Source organism: Zeus faber, assembly GCF_960531495.2.
Source record: "Zeus faber genome assembly, chromosome: 16".
NCBI classification, from domain to species: domain Eukaryota; kingdom Metazoa; phylum Chordata; class Actinopteri; order Zeiformes; family Zeidae; genus Zeus; species Zeus faber.
Window position 1 is genome coordinate 13,550,373 of NC_137202.1, and position 22,508 is coordinate 13,572,880.

At 44.3% G+C, this 22,508-nt stretch overlaps 1 protein-coding gene across 1 annotated transcript; it reads right to left on the reverse strand.

The window, feature by feature from the left end:
- Nucleotides 1–6,168: 6,168 nt before the first annotated feature.
- Nucleotides 6,169–21,778, reverse strand: acyp2 (acylphosphatase 2, muscle type). The gene is made up of 4 exons (XM_080016167.1): nt 21,687–21,778; nt 21,057–21,073; nt 20,316–20,425; nt 6,169–6,690 (listed from the first exon to the last, which is right to left on the reverse strand). The coding sequence occupies exons 1-4, from the start codon at nt 21,748–21,750 to the stop codon at nt 6,576–6,578; spliced, it is 306 nt and encodes a 101-aa protein (XP_079872293.1). The 5' UTR covers nt 21,751–21,778; the 3' UTR covers nt 6,169–6,575.
- Between the last annotated feature and the right edge of the window lie 730 nt (nt 21,779–22,508).

The following is a 22,508-nucleotide window of genomic DNA, read 5'->3' on the forward strand; positions in this document are numbered from 1 at the left end:
TTTAAAGTTGGGGGGGAAAAAAAACCAAAAACAAACGTATGTAGTGTAAAAGTCCAAGGCAAAAAAATATCAAAATAAAAAAAGGCCAAGGCGTCTGACCGTAATTCAAACTGAACGCGACCGATTTACACTTTCACGATCCACCATAATAATAATAATAATAATAATAATAATAATAATAATAATATTAACAATAAGGAATTGTGCGGTTATCCGCCAAAATATATATTTTTATGAATATGGTCCAAAACATTTCCAGATTTCCTGGCATTCACAGTTTGCATCCTTCCGCCCGGATGCACGACTTCAACTCAGAAGTATTTTCGTCATAATTGCATTCGCAACTCAACAGGTTGGACCGGCCCGTCTGACGTCATCGTCCAACGGACTCGACGGCGCGTTTCGCCGACTGCGTCGAACAAGCCGAGGGGTCGGGAAAATCGAACGACTCTTTTATTGCGGAGTGACGCGCCGAGAACCGGGTCTGAAAAAACGGAGTCGAACCTTTCATCACTATGCAGGGGGAGAATAACGCGGAGTGCTCGATTGGCGTGATGCGGGCGCGCCGCCAGGGCGGAGCCTGTCCCCGCTCGCACTGCGGACTGTGGTTCTCCACCTCCGCTTGGGTGGCGTTGCATCGAATGGTATAAAACGCGCTCCCCGACCTTGAGATGACGTCGGAGAGGGACGAAGTACGTCTCTAAAATGATCTTTCGTCGGACACAACCTGCAGGGAGACGAGCAAACGAGCGCACTCCGGAGGGGGCAATGTTGCGGTAAAGAGGCGGCGGGGCGGCAGTTCTGGCCTTTTTTAAGTGCCCCGTTTTAAATCCTTTTTTTTTTTTTTTTTTTTTTTGTATGTAATAAGGGTGGGACGGCGTGCGAATCATACAGTTGCACGCCTCGTCTTTGCCCTAAAAAAAAAAAAAAAAAATCACCCCAGAACATGTTTAGTCCTCCTCTTCAACCTGATGTGCGCGCCAGTGAAGTACAGTACTCACACGTTGGCATTTCTGTTTTTGCCCCTTTTGTATTGTGAATAAAAAGTTAATCATTTCATGAGAGCAGTTTGTTTTTTTTATTTATCCCCAACACAATTTTTCAGTGATTATAGTTTCCCTTCATCCATGGTTCAGCTTATTGTAATGTATATAACTTATTTCTCGGCTGTATATTTACTGGTATTAGTCACATAATACCAGTGCAGTGCACTGGTTGCAGTTTTATTCTACTGCATCGGTAAAAGCCAGTGACAGCCAGTCCATCTACATGTACATTACATTTTATTTTAACCGTTTGTATTACAGTGAGATAAACGTTATACTAACAGCTGCCGATGATACAGCGGTCAAAGTTCAGAGCATATTATTTGACAGTGTAGATGTGATGATGACCATCAGACACATTTACGCTTCGTTTGTTTTTTTAATTACAAATGGACAAATGGAGTCGTCCCAGCAAACCTGACATCCATTTACAGTACATGAATGGGAAGAGAACAGCATGGAATTTAAAGGCCGGTAGCTCAGAACCGAAGCCCAGTCGGGCTGAGCAGAGATCTTTGTTTGTGCTCAGTGTTGCGTAATCAGTAACCCCCCCCCACACACACACATACACACACACACACACACACGTCAGATGGAAGTTAGTATCCAACTTTTACCGTTGCCTGGCAACAGTTGGTCCTTAGCGCCCACTCCTCTTTAGGTGAAGTGTGTGTGAGTGTCTGTGCGTGTGTGTGTGTGCGTGTCTGTGTGTGTGTCTGTGTGTGGGCAGTTGAAAGCACTATTTAGATTTTCTTACAAAAAAAAGAGGAGAAAAGACAGGGGGAGAGGAGGAGTGGAGAAAAGAAGAGAAGAGGGGAGAGATGGGACGGGAGACCAGGATACGAGAGGATGAAAGGCAGAAAAGAAGAGCTGGGAAGTTGCAGAAAATAAAGCAGAAATGTCTCCCAAATCTCCTTGTGGGTTTGGTTTTTTCGTGCTAAAATGCCTTCGGGCAGAGTGGTGTTGCCATGGTTAATACTGGGAGGAATGGAGAAAGGGAGGAGAGGAGGATGAGGAGGAGGAGGAGGAGGAGAGCAGAGAGGTTGAGGCTACTGGGTTTGTTTTTTTCTGCTGCTTTTCTCAGTGGAGAGATGTGTGTGGGAGGTTTCTCCCTCTTTCTCTCTCTCTCTCTCTCTCTTTAGTCACTGATTTATCTCGTTCACTGTGTCCCCATCTTGCTTTTTGCACCATTTTCTCTCTCTCTCTCTCTCTCTCTCTCTCTCTCTCTCTCTCTCTCTCTCTCTCTCTAAGCCTTTTCTTCCTCTGTGTGGAGAAAGAAACAGAATAAAACGGTTATAATTGAAATTAAACTGCATATTTCTGACATGAAGACCCTAGACTGCATTATAAAAAAAAGACCCCATCCAGGATGACATCCTAGCAGAAAAAAAAAGTATGCTGGTCATCAGTATGTTTATGTAGAACCTACGCAAACGTGCACAATTCTGAAAAAATAGAAATTGACTGGAAATATGTAAAAAAAATATATAATATCCACCTGTTAGTGCAAAGATCAGCCCAGTGGATGATCCGCACAACACTCATCATAATGCTTTTTTTTTTTTTTATATATTTTATTATATTATATTATATGATTTTACAAATGTATGTTTATGTTTCTGTTCACTTTAAGCTCGCCTCAGAAAAAAAAGTTATTCTGTTCTGTGATTTCAAAGACTATATTGATTGTTTTGAGTCAGTATGTTTGTTTTTTGTTTTTGTTTTGTATTACTACAACAGTATGATAAATAATAAAGTAGTATAGAAGTTGAAGAGGGAGTTGTGTTCGACCATGTCACAAACAAAATTTTATCTGGAGAGATAAGGCTTAAAACCAAACCAACGTCGTTTTGGCATTAACATCAGAAACGGAGAGAGAGACAAGAGGGAGAATAATAAATAAAGGGAGGGAGCAAGACCCCTCCTAAACATTTTCCATGGAGAGACAATGTCAGCGGCTGGTACTCCATTACAGCCACACACACACAGCCACACACACACAGACACATACACACAGACACACACACACACATACTTTCCCACAGTACAACATGAGTGGAGTTTCCATGACAGTGAAACACAGGTCAATGGTTTGGTTCCTGATGTGTGTGTGTGTGTGTGTGTGTGTGTGTGTGTGTGTGTGTGTGTGTGTGTGTGTGTGTGTGTGTGTTGGCCTGAAAATATTACTTGGAATACTTATTGGAGAATGAGATGGATGCTGGATCGATTGATCTATCCATCTATCTATCTATCTATCTATCTATCTATCTATCTATCTATCTATCTATCTATCTATCTATCTATCTATCTATCTATCTATATTCCTGAACTGAGCTTGGTAGTAAAAACATGTTGTTTCCTCTTCTTTTGTTCTTCAATTTCTGTTTTTCCTTAAGTGAAGGTTGAGGCGCCTACATCACGTTTAGAAATGCTAATGCATCAAATAACCAGACAGACCCAAAGGGAGTAATTGATTGCTGTAAAATAGGTCAAATTATAAGGGGCTGGATAAAAAATTTGGCATTTTTATCACAAGCCTATTTGTCTTTTTATAAAAGCTTCTGTTCCTTGTGGGCCAAACCTGGCCCGCGGTCCCGCACTGGGCACGCCTCCCCTCGTTAGTTTTAAGCCTCAGACACGTTTAATCAGCCGCACTGTGATGTAAGAGGATTCTACCACTAAGTGCTTGTGTGTGTGTGTGTGTGTCTGTGATTAGTGTATATGTTGGTGAACAGAGCAGAGGTAATGCACTCACAAAATGTACGTTACTGGAGGAGAGCGATAGTTAGAAAGACAATGAGTGATAGAGGGATACACATACACACACACCCACACACCATTGATATTTAGGGAACTGTGTCACTTTGGATTGTGGTCAGTCCTGATGTAGACCAAATGTTCTTCCCCCATGGGAAAACTGGGAAATCCTTTCCAATTAAAGGATTCCAAAACATAATTTTGACAAAATTGACATTTTTTTTATTCAATATTTTGCTGAATTGAGGATTGACCCTCTTATATCTGACACCATCTAATAAGACATACTACAATTAAAAGACACCCAGTCACACCCAGTCGGTCTAGTGGGGTCTTTTTTTTTCAACCCAAGGAGAATCTAACAATCTGACCAAACACACACACACGCACGCACACACGCGCACACAGACACACACACAGACACACACAGACACACACACACACACACACACACGCACACACACACACACACACACACACACACACACACACACACACACACACACACACACACACACACACACACACGGGGGGGACTGGATTCTCCTGAGTCAGGGATTTGTTGTTATGGCAACTCAGTGTGACTCAGGTCTCCTGCTGCAGTTAAATTGGACCAGGGGAAGATGAAATTATCAGGTCACATGATCCGGGATTATATAAGAGCCACTCCAGTGCTACTGGTGCTACCCCCCCACACACACACACTTCTCCCAGTAGAAAAGAAGCAGCGCGGAAATAGGACAGTCGATCTGATTGGACGCCATTAAATGTGATGCAGGCTACTAATGAACTGGGCCAATCACAACTCTGACGCTTACTGATGGAAGCCCTTCCGTTCTGAGTCCAGTGATGACTAATTTTCCCAAAACGCTTCCTGGTAGGATAGACTGGCGTCTACTCCGTTTAAGCATCTTCTCTCATCTACTCCAGAATTTGATGAGCACAGAAACTGACGTCTAGTGGAAATAATATGGAGCAGTCGCAGCAACTTCACATTAGGTCCCCAATTTCTCATAAAGTTCCCATAATTTCTATATAATTATAACAACATATAATACAATTTGTTTTATATTCCAACTGCGATTGTTCATATTCATCACATACATCGTATACAAAGTAGACCAGGGTAAGTTTCATTTAGGAGGATTTAAATGTATATTTAATACAACACAGACAATTAATTCTACTTTATAATAATAAAACCCAGAATCGCGATTGTGGCGCCGCCCCCTTGCAGGCGCCTGCGCAAGCGCCTCGTGTTGATTACGCACATTTTAGTATTTGAAGTATTTTTAGAGCTTATTGTGCGTAATCACCGGGCGTCATGATATTTCACTGCATATATGTATAACCGTATGTTTATGTATGTGACAAATAACCCCTTGAACTTGAACTCTAACTTTCAAAATAAAAGTCCCTCGACACTTGCACAGCGCTCATCATGAACGGTGACTCTTGACTATTATTCTTATTCTTATTCTTATTAAAACACTACTATTGCTCTATTCCATAATATCTTCCTTACATCAAGTCAATCTATTAATGTATTTTGAATTGATGCGTTCAGATTCAATTACTTTTAACTCAAATACTGAGCAGATAGCCAGGTCTTTCCATTTACATTCCATCGTTAGCAGCTACGTTAACGAATTCAGGGGAACATTTCAAATTTGCTCCTGTAATTAGCAAGCCTTTCCGAACGACAAAACACTTAATTGTTCCCTTTTTAATCGCCACTTTTGTTCGACATGACAGGGACGCTGTCATTCTGGCCTGTTGAATCCTGGGAAATAAAAAGAACGGTTTTCAAGGGTTTGAAAGGCCATAATCAACAACAATAGGCCCGACGCTTCACTCTCTCTCCTCAGTTTCTTTGTGTCTTTTTCTCGCTCTGCACATGGGTCTCTGAGTGTCTGTCTGTCCCAAAAACAGCACAAAATTATCCTAATGTCATCATAACAGGTTTGGGGGTGGGGGGGGGGGGGGCAATAAGGACAGATCATAATTTGCTTTGTGCGTATAAATTCAAGCACTTGTGTGAAAATCTTACTTTTCAGGTTTTTCAATTAACAACAGACCCTTCCATATTTCCAAAATTCTTAGGCGGGAAAGGAAAAACCCACGAGGGATATCTGGATGTGAAACTCAAAATTGTACTTAAAGTAGAAGCATCGTTGCATGCCAAATATTGCATTATGTATATAAGTGATCATATTTGTGTCTGTAAACACTACCACTCAAACAAAACTAACAGAGTCAGAGTATTACTTTTCAAACACCTGTATTCCTGGCAGCCGCCAAAGCAGCGTGCAAGAGAAAGGACAAAGCCTCTGTGTGAAGCATTTCAGTAAAAACAAAAAATGTCGACCATCAGAATAATTATCATGTTAATCGTCGAGATAGACCCCTGTCGTACTGACTTGACAGGAGCCAGTCTCATGGGCGAGGGAGAAAAATATTGTTTAAAAACATTTTTTTGAAGCGTAAGTCCACTCAAAGTGGATACTTAAAGACATATTATGCAGGATTTTGCTATTTCTATTTCATTAGACGGAAGCAAAATAGGGGAGAAACCAAGCGTTCTGATCCCCACCGTTCGAACACATCTCAAAGAAAAATCGACTCCAATACATCAACACAAGAAATAGTAATTAGTTACTTCCGCAACCAGTACATCTAAACACCGATCAACTGGGAGCGGCTTTCGGAGCGCGTTTCCCTCTCTCCCCTGTTGGACCTGGTCGGGCTGAGGGGGTGCGTTCGTTTCGTTGCCTAGAAGCGTGTCTTGAAGCCGGACAGCTCCAACTTTTCGATGGTTCTCGGGTTGGAGAAGGAGGCCCTGGTGATCCGACTGCTGGGGCTGCCCTCTTTACTCAGCCACACCTTCCTGGGAGGGGAGGAGGGGAGGAGGGGGGGGGGGGGTCCAAGAGACAGAGAAAGCACGAGAGAGTAAGACAGAGTTTGGGAGATAGAGAAATACCAGCGTTAGAAATATGGATGGAAGACCCGACATGGAGTAGAAGATTCAGGAAGTAGTTCATTAAACGAAACATACACTATATATTTCTTTACGATGCACATCACAGGCTGTGTGTTTCCAGTACGGTTCAGGGTCTGGCTCAAATGCACCACATACGACCAACATCTGGACAAGGGGCATCATGGGAAAATACAAACATTCCAGCGGCTAAATTTAACCCTGGGAACAACGGCCGGGGTTTCCAATCACAGGACCCGGGCCTGGACACGGACCACGGGTAAAGAGACGTGTCTCCCCCAGCTGTTTGAAGCAACCATTCAAACGTCACACCTTTGTTGGATAAAAAAAAACAAAAACATTTTTTTGGATGATGGTGTGGTTCCCTTTCCTCTCTTCAACAGGGTCAGAAAGGCTGACTGATGGGGAAACTAACCCCATCAAGGTTTCCCCACTCCACTCCACTCCAGTCATAAGCCCGTCCTTTACCCCACAAGTCTTCTCCAAGGACAGTGGACGTAGCCTTGAAAGCAAAATTGGGGAATTCAAATTGTAACTTGACAAGAACCAATTTGAAAACCTCCCATCTTCACAGGAATCCTCATACGGTAGGAAAACCTCCTATCTCCATGGTTCAGTGTCCTTTTTTTGTTTGGTACTTTAAAAAGTTCTTTACATCAAACGGCCACTCGGTGAGAAAGCCTGGAAGACACTGAAAACATTGAGGGGCAATTTTCAAGAACAATATGTTTGCTCTCGACCTTCGGCTCGCTGCGTCACTTCCGGCTGTCACGTCAGTGCGTTATTCCATTGAATTGTTCCCAACTTTACCTGATAACTTAACCTGTTTTTGGATTACGGATTTGAAATTGTTCGCACTGTGATCTCATTACTATTTCTCGGCTTTTGACCCTCGCCTGAACTGGTTTTTTTTTTCGGATTTTGGAATGCAGACTTTGGCTTGGCTGGCGCGCGTTAGCCTGTTAGCTTAGCATATTGCTCACTATGCCGGCATCCATGCCTCCCCCCTCGGACTGTGAGAACGGTTTGTGCCTGGTGGACAGACTCGGCGCTCTCTCTGTCTTTAAAGACATCCACAGCCTGCGTGAGGATGTGAAGAAAAAGCATGAACTGTTTGTGCGTCTGACCTCCATCGCCTGCGCTCAGGCTAAGCACGTCTCTTGCTTCATGTCCGCGGCTGTGATCGGACGGAATATTGACGCCACTCTCCCTTGGCCCGGATCCATATCTTCGCTGTGGGTGAGTCGGGTCCATCCGATGCCCCGCCGGCTCTGAAAGAGGAGCCATGGCCCAAGTCCCGGATCTGCTCCACCCCAGAGCCCTGGACACTGGCGGCGAGCGGTGGCCGGCGATGTGAGCGCCCCCTGCCCCTCTCTATGCCGGAGACTCTTCCGGCTGGAGAACAGATTCCAAGCCCTGGAGCCCACCGTCAATGTCAGGGAGATGCAGGAGTTACCCCCCTTTGGGGGAGGGAATCACAGTCCACCGTGGCATCGAGTGCACCGAGACGCTCTCTACCGCTGCCGGCCGCATCTCCAGCGCCGCCATCCTCCTCCTCTGGTTCCATGCCTGGCGGTCTATCCGGCGTCCGTCCCTCACCCAGGGAGGCACACTCCCCTCCATCGCCGTCTGCCTAGCTCCTCAGTTTGTGCGCACCCTGGGACATCCTCCGAAGCAGCTGCAGAGGCCAGTCGTGCCGGCTGTTCCGCCGCGCTGGTCGCTGGGTCATCCACAGGTGGCGCACTTCCCGCCACCCAGGCGCGAGCGCCGAGGACATTAACATCACCATCCCGCAGCTGCTTAACCATCACCCGTCAGTCTCTGCTGTTGTGATGCATGTGGGCACCAACGACCTTAAAACGCAGCAATCAGAGAAACGTGAAGATTTTGTCGGCCTCGTGAACAGTGTTTCAAATACAAACAAACAGTGCATTGTGTCCGGCCCACTGCCCTCCCCCCCATTTCGGCAACTGCACATGTGGCTGAAGGGCTACTGCTGCAACAGAGGCATCCCCTACGCGGACAACTTCACCGCCTTCTTCAATAGACTGGATCTTTTTAGGGATGATTGCCTCCATTAAAACCACGAAGGATCCCGTCTACTTTCCATAAACACTGGACTCACACTCCTCTCCTGCAGCGCATACACCACCTGACGGTCGGTGAGTCCCACACACCCAATCACCATACAGCCACCTCCTCCACCCCCTACTCCAGCAGCCCACTCAGCTCTCCTAGACGGGACTGTTGTGCCGTCCACCATCACCACCATCATTTCCTTTCATAGACCTATGGTAGCACGCTCATTATCACACCCCCTCAAGGCTGATCATAACAATGTAAATGGAGTTCCTCAACAACCTCTGTTACCTTCTGCTGCTGCTGTCTGTGAGCCTGTAAACGTTGGTCAGATCACTCCATAACAAATCCTTTTTATGTCATGATTTTATTACTCTTAATAATTTGGATTTTTTTTTTTCATTGTTACAGAGACTTGGTTAAGTCAGGGAGACTGCAGCCCCCTTATTGAACCCCCCCCCCCCCCGGATTTTACATACCTGCACCAACCCAGGCTGTCAGGCAGGGGAGGGGAGGGGTTGTTGTTATCTATAGAAAGGATTTTGAAAGCACTCCCATTTCACATAGTAATTTGCCATCATTTGAACATTTTGGTTATATGCTTAATTCTAGGGATCCGGGTGATAATTTGAATCATTTACAGACCACTGAGACCAAATGATGTTTTCAAGCAAGAATTTGCTGAGTCGCCACCTCCTTTGATGTCAAATTATGACAAAATTCTGATTTGAGGTTATTTTAACATCCATGTCTGCTGCCCCAGCGACACTTTTATTACTGATTTTATGGATGTCCTTGACTCTTTTAACTTCACTCAAGCGGTACGAGAACCTACACATTCTAAGGGCCACACCCTTTACCTAGTACTGTAGTGGTGCAGTGGAACCAGTGATTTTTTTATCCCTCACTACAATCCTGTTTTTAACTCTACGTCAGCGAGTACGTTTTTCGAGCTTTTCAGTGCTGCCGCTTTGCCTTTAACTGCCTTTTATCCAGATTTTAACATGGAGGAGCTCGTCTCCCATTTTAATGACACGCGTCTGACTGAATCTGTCGCCCCATTCAAAGACAAAAAGCCAAATAAAATCCACCAAGAAACTAAAGAGAGACTGCAGGAGAAAAGAAGGGAAATGGAAGAAGAGTGGTTTAAACGTATTTCTTGAGAACCGGAAAGACGCCACGCGCAATTATCAAAGAGCAGTCCAAGAAGCGAGAGCAGCTTTCTTCTCCAACCTGATAGTTGCAAACCATTCCAATCCCAGAATTTTATTGAAGGTAACAGACTCCATCATCACCCCCTCCCGCTGCCATCTTAATGGGGCCTCACCAGAGGCCTTCTTAAACTTTTTTTGCAAAAAAAGCTGAGAATATAAGAAGGGAAATTACATCCCCTGACCAAGCTATACAGTACATGCCAGTAGGGTCATTGACTGTTATTTTCAGCAATTTAAAAACTGTGTCCCATCATTTTTACATGAAACTCTATCCCACATGAAATCAACCTCGTGCAGCCTTGATATTATCCCCACCACATTTCTTAAAGGGGTGAAGACACAATTGGACCGAGTTTATTATCGATCATAAATAGGCATAAATAGGTTTTAGAGACGGTGGTATCAACCCAGCTTTTGGCTTTTATGTGTCATAATAACAGCTCTGAGAAATTCCAGTCGGGGTTTTAGAGCTTTACATAGCACACAAACGACCCTCCTCAAAGTAACCAACGATATCCTTTTAGCAGCCGACAGGGGAGAAAAGTGCAATTTTAATTATTTTAGATCTAAGTGCAGCCATTGACACTGTAGATCACGCCATTTTGGCATCAAGGACGCTGCACTTGCCTGGTTTTATTCCTACCTTTTAGAAAGAACCTTCGCAGTCTCCATAGGTAACGACTCATCCTCCGCAGCTCAAATGACCCGTGGTGTACCGCAAGGTTCCAGTTTAGGTCCAATTTAATTTTCAATTGATGTGCTGCCTCTTGGCTAAATTATCCAACGACACAACGTCTCTTTTCATTGCTACGCAGACGACACACAGATACACCTTTACCCTGAGACCTGGTCACCCAAACAGCCTCGCTGCTGTTGTAGATTGTCTCAATGATATCAGTCGTTGGATGGCAGAGAATTTTCTTCAACTCAATAATTCTAAATCAGAAATCACACTGTTCACTCCCCCAAATTCTACCAGTCAAATTGAGAGTGGCCGTGGCACTCTGTCCACAAATATTTAGTTGTTTGCCAGAAACCTGGGAGTGCTTTTTGACTCTGACCCAAACTTTGAACAAAATTTTAAAAAAATGTCCAGCGCTTCCTTCAACTGAGAACCATTTCAAGAATCAAACCAACACTATCACACGGCGACCTGGAAAAAGTAATCCACGGCCCAATTTTCTCACGACTAGACTACTGTAACTCCTCCCGACATCAACCAAAGGTCACTCTCTCGCCTCCAACTAGCTCAGGACGCAGCAGCTGGGCCTCTCACCGGATCGACTAGACGACACCCCGTCACCCCAATCCGGGCTTCGCTCCATTGGCTCCCGGTTCGGTTCGGAATCGATTTCCAAGATTTGACTGATCACTTTTAAAGCACGTCTGGGTCTGACTCTTAAGTTACATAACAGATATGTCGACCTCATATGAGCCAGTGTGCAGCCTTAGATGCTCAGGCGGGGCCCTTCTGGCCATTCCAAAGTCTAGACTTAAAACTGACTTTTCTGTCAGGGCCCCTCGACTTTGGAACGACTTGCCTGAAGAGATATGGGCTGAGTCAGTGACTTCTTTTAAATCACTTCTCAAAACCCATTTTTTTAGATCTGCTTTTATGTGACGTCGCACCCTTTCTTTATCTATCTTATTTTTTACTTATGTATTTGTATTTTTTCCTATTTCTAATTATCATATTGTATCTCTTTTCGTCTTTTTTATCCGCTTTTACAATTTAATGAATTAATTTAATTACTGTTTATTTATGTTCCTTTGCCTTTTCTTTTCAAGATTTGAACACTCTGCTTTCAATTTTTAAAGCCTGTTTTTAAAGGTGCTATATCAATAAAGCTATTATTATTGTATTGTTCTTCGGTTTGCCCCAGCATATCCCCGTTATGTCTGTTTTTAAATGTTTAAAATGTATGAACGGGGGCTTGTGTGTGTGTGTGTGTGTGTGTGTGTGTGTGTGTGTGTGTGTGTGTGTGCCGATTAGAAGAGATTGAAGAGTATCTGGGTCATATCCACCTAGTTGCTATGACGCTTGGCCAGAGAGCGAGGGAGCGAGCGTGACAGAGAGAGCGAGAGAGAGAGAGAGAGAGAGAGAGAGAGAGAAGGTCTGAGATATGGTGGGAGAGGGGTACGTTGGAGGTAACAAACAGAAGGGGAAAATAGATGGATCGGGGGGGGGGAATGAGAGGGCCGGGTGGATAGCAGAACATCAGAGGAAGAGAGAGAGAGAGAGAGAGAGAGAGAGAGAGAGAAAGAGAGGGATTATAATCATTCGCAGTCAACAGATGTACAGTACATAGAGTAGAGCAACCGCAGGAGTTGTATACCAGGCGGTGCAGAAACAGAGCCCGCGGGATCACGAAGGAGCCTCGCCACCCAAACAACAACGGACTGTTCCAGCTGCTGCGGTCAGGCAAACGCCTTCGCTGTCACGCAGCGAAAAACAGAAAGACTGGGACAGAGACTTTCCTTCCACAAGCCATCAGGACTGGGAACGCTGGTCTCACCAGTGCCCCGTTCCCAAGACACTCACACACACACACTGGCACTGATACTATAACAGGTATACACACACTACACACCTACACACATACTGCTGCTGGTGCTGCTCATCTTCTATTTGTTGCACACTTCAGATGTACAGTATATATATATATTTTTGGATATAGAATATATATATTTTCTTGGATGTACGGACTAGATTTGATCTAGTTTGCACAGAATTTAGTTTTTCTCATTGTACGGTCCACATTTCTATTCTTATTCTATTTAATTTTATACATTGTCAAATTGGAATTTGGAATGTTTTTTCTGTTAAAATTGTGCACAATCTCTGTAGGCACTGCCACCTTGTATTTGACTGCATACCTGTATGCACGTGACAAATAAAAATCTTGAATCTTGAAACCTCGTCTATAGAGACACTACCAGTCATCACAGAGTCAGAGAGACAGATCAAGAAAAAAGAGACATGCCTGCTGAACTATGCTCAACACACAAACACACATTACTCCCACTTAAACACACGAAAATCTAAATGACCGCATTATTTTTCCCTTTCACACACACACACACACACACACACACACACACGCATGTGCACGCACACGCACACACACACACACACACACACACACACACACACACACTTGACAGCAGTCCCGGTTGGGGCTTAGCGTTAAGTCGCAAGCAGCATTTAGCAGCAGCAGTTTGGAGGTTATGGGTAATCCAAGTGTTTTCCCTCCAAAACACCACACACACACACACACACACACACACACACACACACACACACACACACACACACACACCACATCCAAATAACGGTCTGAACCAAAACCAAAATAGAACACTCTCTGTCAAAACACACCTATTTGAAAAAAATTGCTTTTAATGTTATCAAGATCCCTCACTGAACCCTCTGTTTTTGACTGTTTTCTTTAAGCATTGTATTATTGATTGTGATTTTAAAGGGGACCTCTTATGAAAAACTGACTTTTCCCATGCTTGTGCACATACATTTGGGTCTCTGATGAGCCTACTAACACACAAACTGTGAAATAACACAACTCAGTCAGTTTTTTGTGAGCTGTCTATTTCAGAAAACATGTCCTAAAACATGGCGTTCACATATCATCCCTTCATCACCTATCACTGGGCCCACATTAGAATTGGAACCGCCCCCCATCTGAGTAACTCCACCATGGCTGGAGAATAACAAGTGCTGCTTGGAAGACCAGCCCAAATCTTTTAAAAGAAAGAGAAATTAAAAGCAACTGCCCATGAATAAATTACAGACGATGGAAATGTATTTAAAAAAATATTCTGTTGTGTGTTTCTTTCAAAAAAAGGCGGTAGATAGACTGGAGGCTGATCTAAAATAAGTGAAGATTCATTATTTTTCGCCTCAAATTTGTTCAGAAACAGATATTGGTGGACTGATAAGGTGAAATCAGTGAAAGTTTTACGTACAGGCTCACAGAAGTTCACGGAAGTTTATACAACAGGCTCACAGAACTGGGGCAAACAGTGTTGTGGTGTGGGGAGCAGCAGTACTTTAATTTAAAGCAACACACACACTGAGATGGAGCGTCCGGAACAGTAGGGTTATAGAGGCAAGATAGAATGGCTAGAATGCATAATTGTAGTGTGGTGTTTTAAGCAAAAACCCACGGACATAAATGAATAAGATTTGTATTCGGGACAGTCCACACATACTGGTAGTCCAAGTTTGATCCACAATGGACTATATCAGTATGTTAGTAAAAAAAACCCATTTTACTAGGGAAGGAACTGGAAGCGGCCAAGCCAACGTACCGGGGGTGGTGGAGCAGGGCGCTTTGTGACATCATCATCCAATATGGTATACAGGTACTCCTCACTTAATGACCGAGTTCCGTTCCTCGGACCAGGTCATTAAGTGAATTGGTCGATAAGCAAGGACCTGTGTTATTTCACGGTAAGGCGGTGTGGCCATTGCGAACACTAGTGTAGTGAATACTGACAGACTGTGGGAACGAGACTGAGGTATCAGTCGCGGTATTGTACACAGCGCACAATACAGACTGAACAGCGAGCTGGTCGAATGTCCGAGCGGTCGTTAAACAGGTAGGTCATTAAGTAAGGAGTATCTGTATACGTATATGCAGGGTGCGGCTCTGGGTGGGCTTTCGCATGGGGCGTGGTGCGCGGTGCGCAGTGCTCTAGACTCCATTGATGTGTTGCTCTGCACAGGATATGTACCGGGCTCGAGACGCGAGACAGCAGGAGCTGATGCTGCGTTCTACGGGAAACTGTAATCCGTGTCGGTAGGAAGAGACGCTGCATTTCATGGGAACTCTGAAAACTGTAATTGGTGTCAGTAGTTCTTCTGCCCTCACCACGTGTAGCCGTACATGGCTAAACACTCTCCCAATCAGTACCCACAGACAGGAGCTCACTTTTGGTATCTTTAATGAAAGCGGTTTTCGTCCTCGCTTATCTTTACCTCGATCTTCCTCACCTTCCCGTCGTTGCTGGGAAAAACCCTTGTGACGAGTCCCAGGGTGTTTGCTAGACTCTGGCCTTGTCGCCATTGGCAATTGAACGGGTCCCTCTCATTGAACTGGGCTGGAGGTAATGGGGTTGCATCAACCTTCTGGGGAAGCAGAGTAGCTGGAGTGAGAATGGTTGGATGCTCTGGGTCCGCGGAAATCGATGTCAAAGGACTGGCATTGACAATCGCTGTGACCTCCGCCATGAATGTTGTAAGGACCTCATGGTTTAGCTTTGCGGCCCCTTGTTTGAGGAGCATGGCGTCCAGTATACAGCCTGTGACAGCAATCATCCTCTCCCAGCTGCTGCCCATGTGTGAAGAGGGTGGGGGATTGAACTGCCATGTACATCCGCACTCTGTCGGGTAGTTCTCAACTTGCTTGTCGTTAGGGCCGATGGAGTCTTATCTGGAGCTCCTTGCAGGTGCCCACAAAGCTGGTCCTGCAGTCCGACCTAAACTGGTTCTTCTTATGGCGAAGAAGCGTTAATGAAACTGGAGGAGTCCATTGACTCCAGCACTTCGATGTGCACTGCACGTGAGCTCATGCATGTGAAGGTGACTGCCCACCGCCTGCTGTTCGCTTGTCCTCGTCGGGTTTCAGACCCTCCAGGGTCGAATACTCTGGGTCGAGGGTAGAGCCGCTCTTTGGATTGAGGCTTGCCGCAGACGTCCCGGCTGCGGTGAGGGCTGTTCTGAAGCGCTCGGGCGAAGGAGTGAGTGAGAGCCGGGCCGCGGTTCTTGAGAGAGATTTCCAGCTGAAGAAACTCTCGAACCGCCGCACTGCCAGGCTCGGCCTGAATGGCGTGTGACACAGACGGTAACCTCTAGGTGGAGCTCCCCATCAGTTTCGGGGTTAATAAGGTCAGAGCCTTCATCGGGTGGTCCAGTTGGGTGCTCGAGTCTGGCGATGGTAAGGCCTCTTTCCTCTGAGCTCTAGAGACTGGACGAATGGCGTCCCATTTGACGCCAGCGGTAGTAAGCTCCCTCAGGCTGCCGCGGCCTTGGATGCTGACAGGTGCGGCAAACCCCAGAGGGTTGAATAGGCTGTTGACAGTCGAAGGCACACCACGTCCTGTGAAAGATCTTTCGTTGGCTGCTACACAGAAAGTGAATGTGTCGGTGGACAGCTGCACGGGAGGGAAGTCCCAATCTAAGTCAAGGTCTTGTAAGCCCTTGGCCAATGACTTCAACTCGTTGTTGTTTCAGGAGTGCCGTACCATGTACTGGCTTGCTTTGGTCCCGTACTCCTTCTCTCCTTCAGTGGCAGACCTCTGCAAGCCATAGATGGCCACAGCTAGGGAGGGGTGGTCACGAAACCACAGAGAGCAAAGGTTGTCACGGTGATCCTCCCTGACCAGGAAGCTATGGAACAGCCGCTGAAGGTCAGCCATGATCGCAACTGGCTCAGTCCTGAAGCAAACCAGGTAGACTCCAAAGCTTGGTAGATACCAGTGCTCCATCTTTCAGCATGGGGATGTCCACTGCGAAAGAAGTCCACAAGTTGACAAGTCTACAAAGTGGTCCTTCATCTCTGGCTTCCTCGTTAGAGTCTGGTGGAGTGGCATAAGGCGGTTGAGGGCCTGGTCCCTGTTGTTGGGAGGATGCTGAAGGGAAACTCCCCGCCTAGGGGCGGAACAGTAGTCCCCAGGTCTGTTATCTTGGTAAACTCCCCCCCGGTGATGCTGCGAAATGTTCGTAAGAGTTTGAGTAAGTGAACATATTATTTGTCGATAATGGGGGGTTTCTAGCTTATGTTGTGAAGTAGTGCGTTGAGTCATCTTTTCATTTTTTGGCTTATTTTCACATTGGTGAAATTACTGCAACTTACCTGCACCCCATGCTTTGTTGCCTGTGCCTATATTTAGGGGTCCAGCACCTAAATTATTATTATTTTTTTCCTTGGTTTTTTGGGCCAAAAGTGTCTGGCGCACGAAAACCGCCGAACCCCCAGACATGGTTGAGGTCTCGGTAAAACCGGGATGTCGCAGACATCTTGTGGTTCAAGTTTGATCCATATCGATCTACATTTGGAGCAGGAATTAGTGAAAAACCGATGAAAATCTACCGGAAGTAGCAGAACATTAGCGTACCTTGATTAGTTTGTGGAGTGGGGCGCTTTGTGACATCATCTTTCAATTGGTTATATATGTCCAGGTTATATGTATATAAATGTCCCGTTTCATCTCTCGGTGCTCATTAGCACCCGGCGAGTTCCACAGTGTAGGGCTGCATGATAAATCCTATTTTCATCATTATCGGGATATGAACATGCACGATAAACATATTGCAAAGCACTGCCTTAAATGAGATGAATAAGAAAAAACATTTTATTAAATAAATCTTTTTTTTTTTTTTTTTTAATCAGTCTGAGAGAGCGACGCCATCTACGATTGATCAACCTGTGGACTCGTTCTCTGGTAAGACGCGAACGCGCTGCGGACACACGGCCCTCCGGTTGAAATCGCTCCAACACGGGAGGCGATGGTGCGTTCACGGAACTCTCAAAACTCGGGAGCAATGCTGTATTCAGTGGAACTTGGATAACTGTAATTTGTGTTGTTTTCCAACAGATATATTTTTTCATTTCAATAAAATGTTTTTGTTTTGTTATGAAATAATTGTATTTTCTTAAGACAATAAAGAAGCAGTGGGCAGAAGGGGCACCCCGCCTTCTATGTGAACTCGGAAATTTGTAATTGGCGTCGATAGGAAGTGATGCTGCGTTTCATGGGAGCTCTGAAAACTATCATTTGTAACCCTCACCACTAACCTGGACCCCCTGTATTGCTGCCGGGGCCTATACACGCACACACACACCCACACCCACACCCACACACACACTCTAAACCAGTCATGTGTTTCAGGTTTGTAGTTAACTCACTTACTGCAGCTTTGACCAATGACCACATTATAGTAGACCCACTACCTGTATTTTATTGTGGAATCTTAACATGCTTCAATGTTTTTGCTCCGGTTTCCCCTCCATACAGCATGTTTTAGCCCACACGCCATTTTAAGCGCTGTGTCCAAATTAATTAGGAAACGAGCGGAGCAGCTTAAAGCAGCCACAGAGGCGAACGTCCTGCCAGGGTGTGTGTGGGATGTGTACGTGTATGTGGGAAGCAGCTCGTCTGTCCCGTGTCAGAGCCACTCATTTCCTACAACTCGTTTCCAAGAGGGAAACCGTGGCTTTTTTTCCCCACTTCTCTTTTCAGCAACATCTATTTCCCCTCAGAGGAAAAGTCAATTCCTGGTTCCTATGTGTGGCAGGAAGTGAGGTCATGGTAAAAGTGGAGCCGGCAGGAAAGATGATAAGTGTGACCGGCGACCATATGCGATTAAAACATCGCACATGACCGTGTGTGTGTGTGTGTGTGTGTGTGTGTGTGTGTGTGTGAGAGTGAGTGTGTGTGTGTTGTGTCAGAATCAAAATAGATCTGGTACCAGCCTCCTAGGTATGATGACCCACATCACACAGGATGGAGAGTAGAGGAGGAGAGAGAAGAGAGGCGGAGAGGAGAGCGGAGTCTTAGACTGTCGCTTTGTGATGTTTAAAGAATATAAATCCATTCAAAGCCTCTATGGGGGTGACGGATTTAGGATGCTCACTATTTGGCAGGGTCCATCTGTAGCTTTAGATGGGGCTCACTATTCAGCAGGCTCACTATTCGGCAGGCTATACCACATCTCCAATCAGGCGTACACACGCACGCATGCACGCACGCACGCACACACGCACACACACACACACACACACTCACACACACACACACACACAAAATGAGAGTACCGCTGAACTCACGCTCTCTGGAGATGGTGGTGAGGTCATAGAAACGAGACAGGCTGAGCCGCCCCGCCCCGATGACATCACTAAAAAATGCATCTGGATGTCACGACCACTCCCACCCCGCTGACATCGTCACGGCACTAAACACACACACACACACACAGACACACACACACACACACACACACACATACTGCTCCAAACCCAGGTTTGCATAAAGCCCAGAACAGTAAATATGCCTTGATTTGTTCTTACTCTGTCCAAAATGTCCATAATGCATCAACTTAAAATAATCTATTACTGTACCATGCTGTGGATATAAGTACAAGTATGTTCTTCTCATGGAAATAAAGAAGGAAAAGGTATCTATTACCATTGTTTTAAAATTTTTGTAACTACACTAGATACAAGTTATTTAATCATTGCATTTATATATATTTACTACATAACATTAACTCGATGAGGCTGGGTGGGTTTGTAAAAACAAAAAAATTACCTCAGCGTGATCTATTCCAGAAGACTGCCTGGCTTATTAACAGGTTTCATCAGCAGGGCGTGTGTGTGTGTGTATGTGTGTGTGTGTGTGTGTGTGTGTGTGTGTGTGTGTGTGTGTGTGTGTGTGTGCGCGTGCGTGACCAGTCTGCATTCCTTAAACAGGAATTGAGGAATTATCCAAACACACACACACACACACACACACACACACACACACACGTCTTCCCTTTGATTTAGTTTGCAAGTTAAACAAGTGCAGGTAGGTAGAAGGCGCCATCTAGTGGTAACAAAAGGTAAGGATACAATCTACAAATAGTGCAGATCATCTGAGTCACCGTAGTCTTCTAGTGTCTCGTGTGGTCTGTTGCATGTCCATTGTAATCAGCAGCAACGTTCTGAGTCAATATTACGTGTTATATAACACATAAATTATGTTTATATCGTATATATTATGCAAGGAATGTATTATAAAGGTTAATGGAGATAGCTACCAATAGTTTAAAATGGTATAAAGAAATAAGACTCACAATAAAATGATTATTGTGATCTGGAAAGATATGTGTGAGTAAAGTCGTTTCTGTCATGTGACGACTGGTATGAAATTTAAACTGTTCTCGATCGCTGTATTTAATGAGCTCATTGGTGTCATGACAGTAAAAATCTGAGACTCCAATGAAATAAAATAATTAGCTGAGGAACGATCGTGATCCTTCACGGTCTCAATTGATGACTCCAAATCTCAAAATGAGTATAATATATCCCCTTTTTATTAAATGCATTTTGCAATTTTGTATTTCTTCGTTTACAAAAATAAGAAAAAAATTATTAAAAAAACAATCATCAGGGTGTTCTCCTTCTCTCCTCTCCTCTCTTCTCCTGATCCTTGTGTACTCACATCTCGTTGACCAGCTCAGTGGGACCCTGGACCTGTCCCACCACCGTCCCACTGTATGTGTTTTTCACCCAGCCCACCAGACCCAGCTGCAGGGCCTCCTTCTCTGTATACTGGGAGAGCAGGAGGGGAATGAAGGTTGGAAGTACACTGGATGTGTGGATGTAAACAACTCTGAGAATGAAACAATGAATTGTAGCTTGAATGTTATTCTCCCTTGTAAGTCGCTTTGGATAAAAGCGTCTGCTAAATGACTAAATGTAAATGTAAATGTAAATGAATAATTGAGAATTATGTGAAATGACTGTAATAAAATGTAACACCGGATGGCGTTAGCAGGGACCTTCCAATCCGATATCACAGTGATATCTTGCTGCTTGGGCGTATTGTCATTCTCATAGTGTTCTTATTCTCATACTATTTTGTTAGTTTCATATGAACAATTATGACATTTTAAAAGGTTTTTAAACCATTAGATACAAAAATGAGCCATGCCTAGCTGCTCTTTCCCCTCATAAACTGTGAAGTGCAAAGTTCTGCTGTAATTCATATTGAAATTGTAGAGATTCAGTGAGTATCTCTGGGTACATTATCATCACCAGGGCTCTTTGTTTGAGCAATTTTGGATGTTACATCTATTGCAGCTGTTGGGTTTTCTTTCAAGAGGAGAATAAAAATTTTTGAGATAATGCTATGAGATAAGATATGGTAAGAAAATAAGGTTGTGAGAGTAGAAAATCTCACCATTCTGAAACAGACACCTGTCACCCAGAGAGAGAGAGAGAGGGAGAGAGAGAGAGACATTTATTTCCAACAAAATGTATTTACAACACAGTTACACTACAATATATTGTACTTAACATTGGTTGAAAAGTAACTGAATACTTTTATCAAAAGCAGTACTATACTTAAATACTGAGGATTACGTTTTGGTTGGTCTGAGGATTCATTGTTATTGTGGCGGTCTAAATAAGTTATAGCCGTCTTAAATCTATTGCACTGCTTGAATTTAAAAAAAAAAGTATTTTACTGAAATAGTCATTGCAGGTGCTACAATGGAATTGGTCATGTAAAAAATGAGATATATATATATATATATATGGTTACATTCCACCCTCAGTGTAGGCTTGTGTGAATTTACATTTCAAAAATGTTACCAGTTTGTTTGTCTCGACTATACAGGAAAATCTAAAAGTCAGTATATTCAAAATTATGGACCGATAAATAAATAGACAGAGGATTAGGCAGAGAGCTGGTGAGAGAAATGTTCCTAAATAAAACTAGGACAGCTGAGATCATTTTACAGTCGTGTTACAGCAGTCCAGACGCCACGGGGCAACACGAGGAAAGCCAACGTTGAGCGGACATACAGACCTTGCACATGACCGAAAATCTCGAAATCCACAGAGATTAATTTGGTGTCCGCCGAGTCGCTCATTTTCTTTCTGTTTGGCTGGAAATAATAAACGAACTGTACCTTTAAAAAAAAAAAAAACCCCAAAAAAACCCTCTCCCCACCTCATAAATTCAGATGATTTCATTTGATTATCACCAACTGAGAAACGATAAACAAATCACCACAAGGTATGGAGACAAATCTCGCAAACAAAATCCAAATTTGGAAATTCACATTAAAAAAAAAAATTGGACTTGTTTCAATGAGATAACTGCGTAGCTGGGAACGTTCCAATGTTTACCACTGCGAAACACGGACCCATTTCTCTGACGGACCCAGCCGACCTTTCCGCACGGACCATTTTGTCCGACGGACTCGGTTCCCTGTGTCTCATGTTGCGCTGAGATCGAAATTGAAATAAACATGAACATCTCCTCTCACTCACATCTCTCTCTCCTTCACTCCCCGCTCCGCTCCGTTGGCCGAGTTTCCACAAAAAAATAATAATCAACATAATTACCCCCCCCTTCTTAGTTATTTTAACCGATGTTCTAATGAGGAATATGTAAACGCCGGCGAAGCTTGGCCGTTCGTCCTCCGAGGGGTCCGTCCGCGGCATTTATTAATTTTTTTTTTTATCGTTTTCTTGTTTCTTAAAAAATATCTATGCACAGCCTCACTAACGGGAGTGGGTTTATTTATTCCGAGGTTTGCATATTAATGAGCGTATTTTATATATTGGTGTAGCGGCCTAACTCACTTTGCACTCCACACAAACGACATTGTGGTTTATTAACGGC

Bases quoted from the DNA above. Each gene is read 5' to 3' on its own strand.
- acyp2 (XM_080016167.1), bottom strand. From the start codon at position 21,750: ATGAGCGACTCGGCGGACACCAAATTAATCTCTGTGGATTTCGAGATT. The intron at 6,691-20,315 runs GTGAGTACACAA...CTCCCCTCCCAG, and splicing joins ACTGAGCTGGTCAACGAGAT to GAAGGTGTGGCTGAGTAAAG.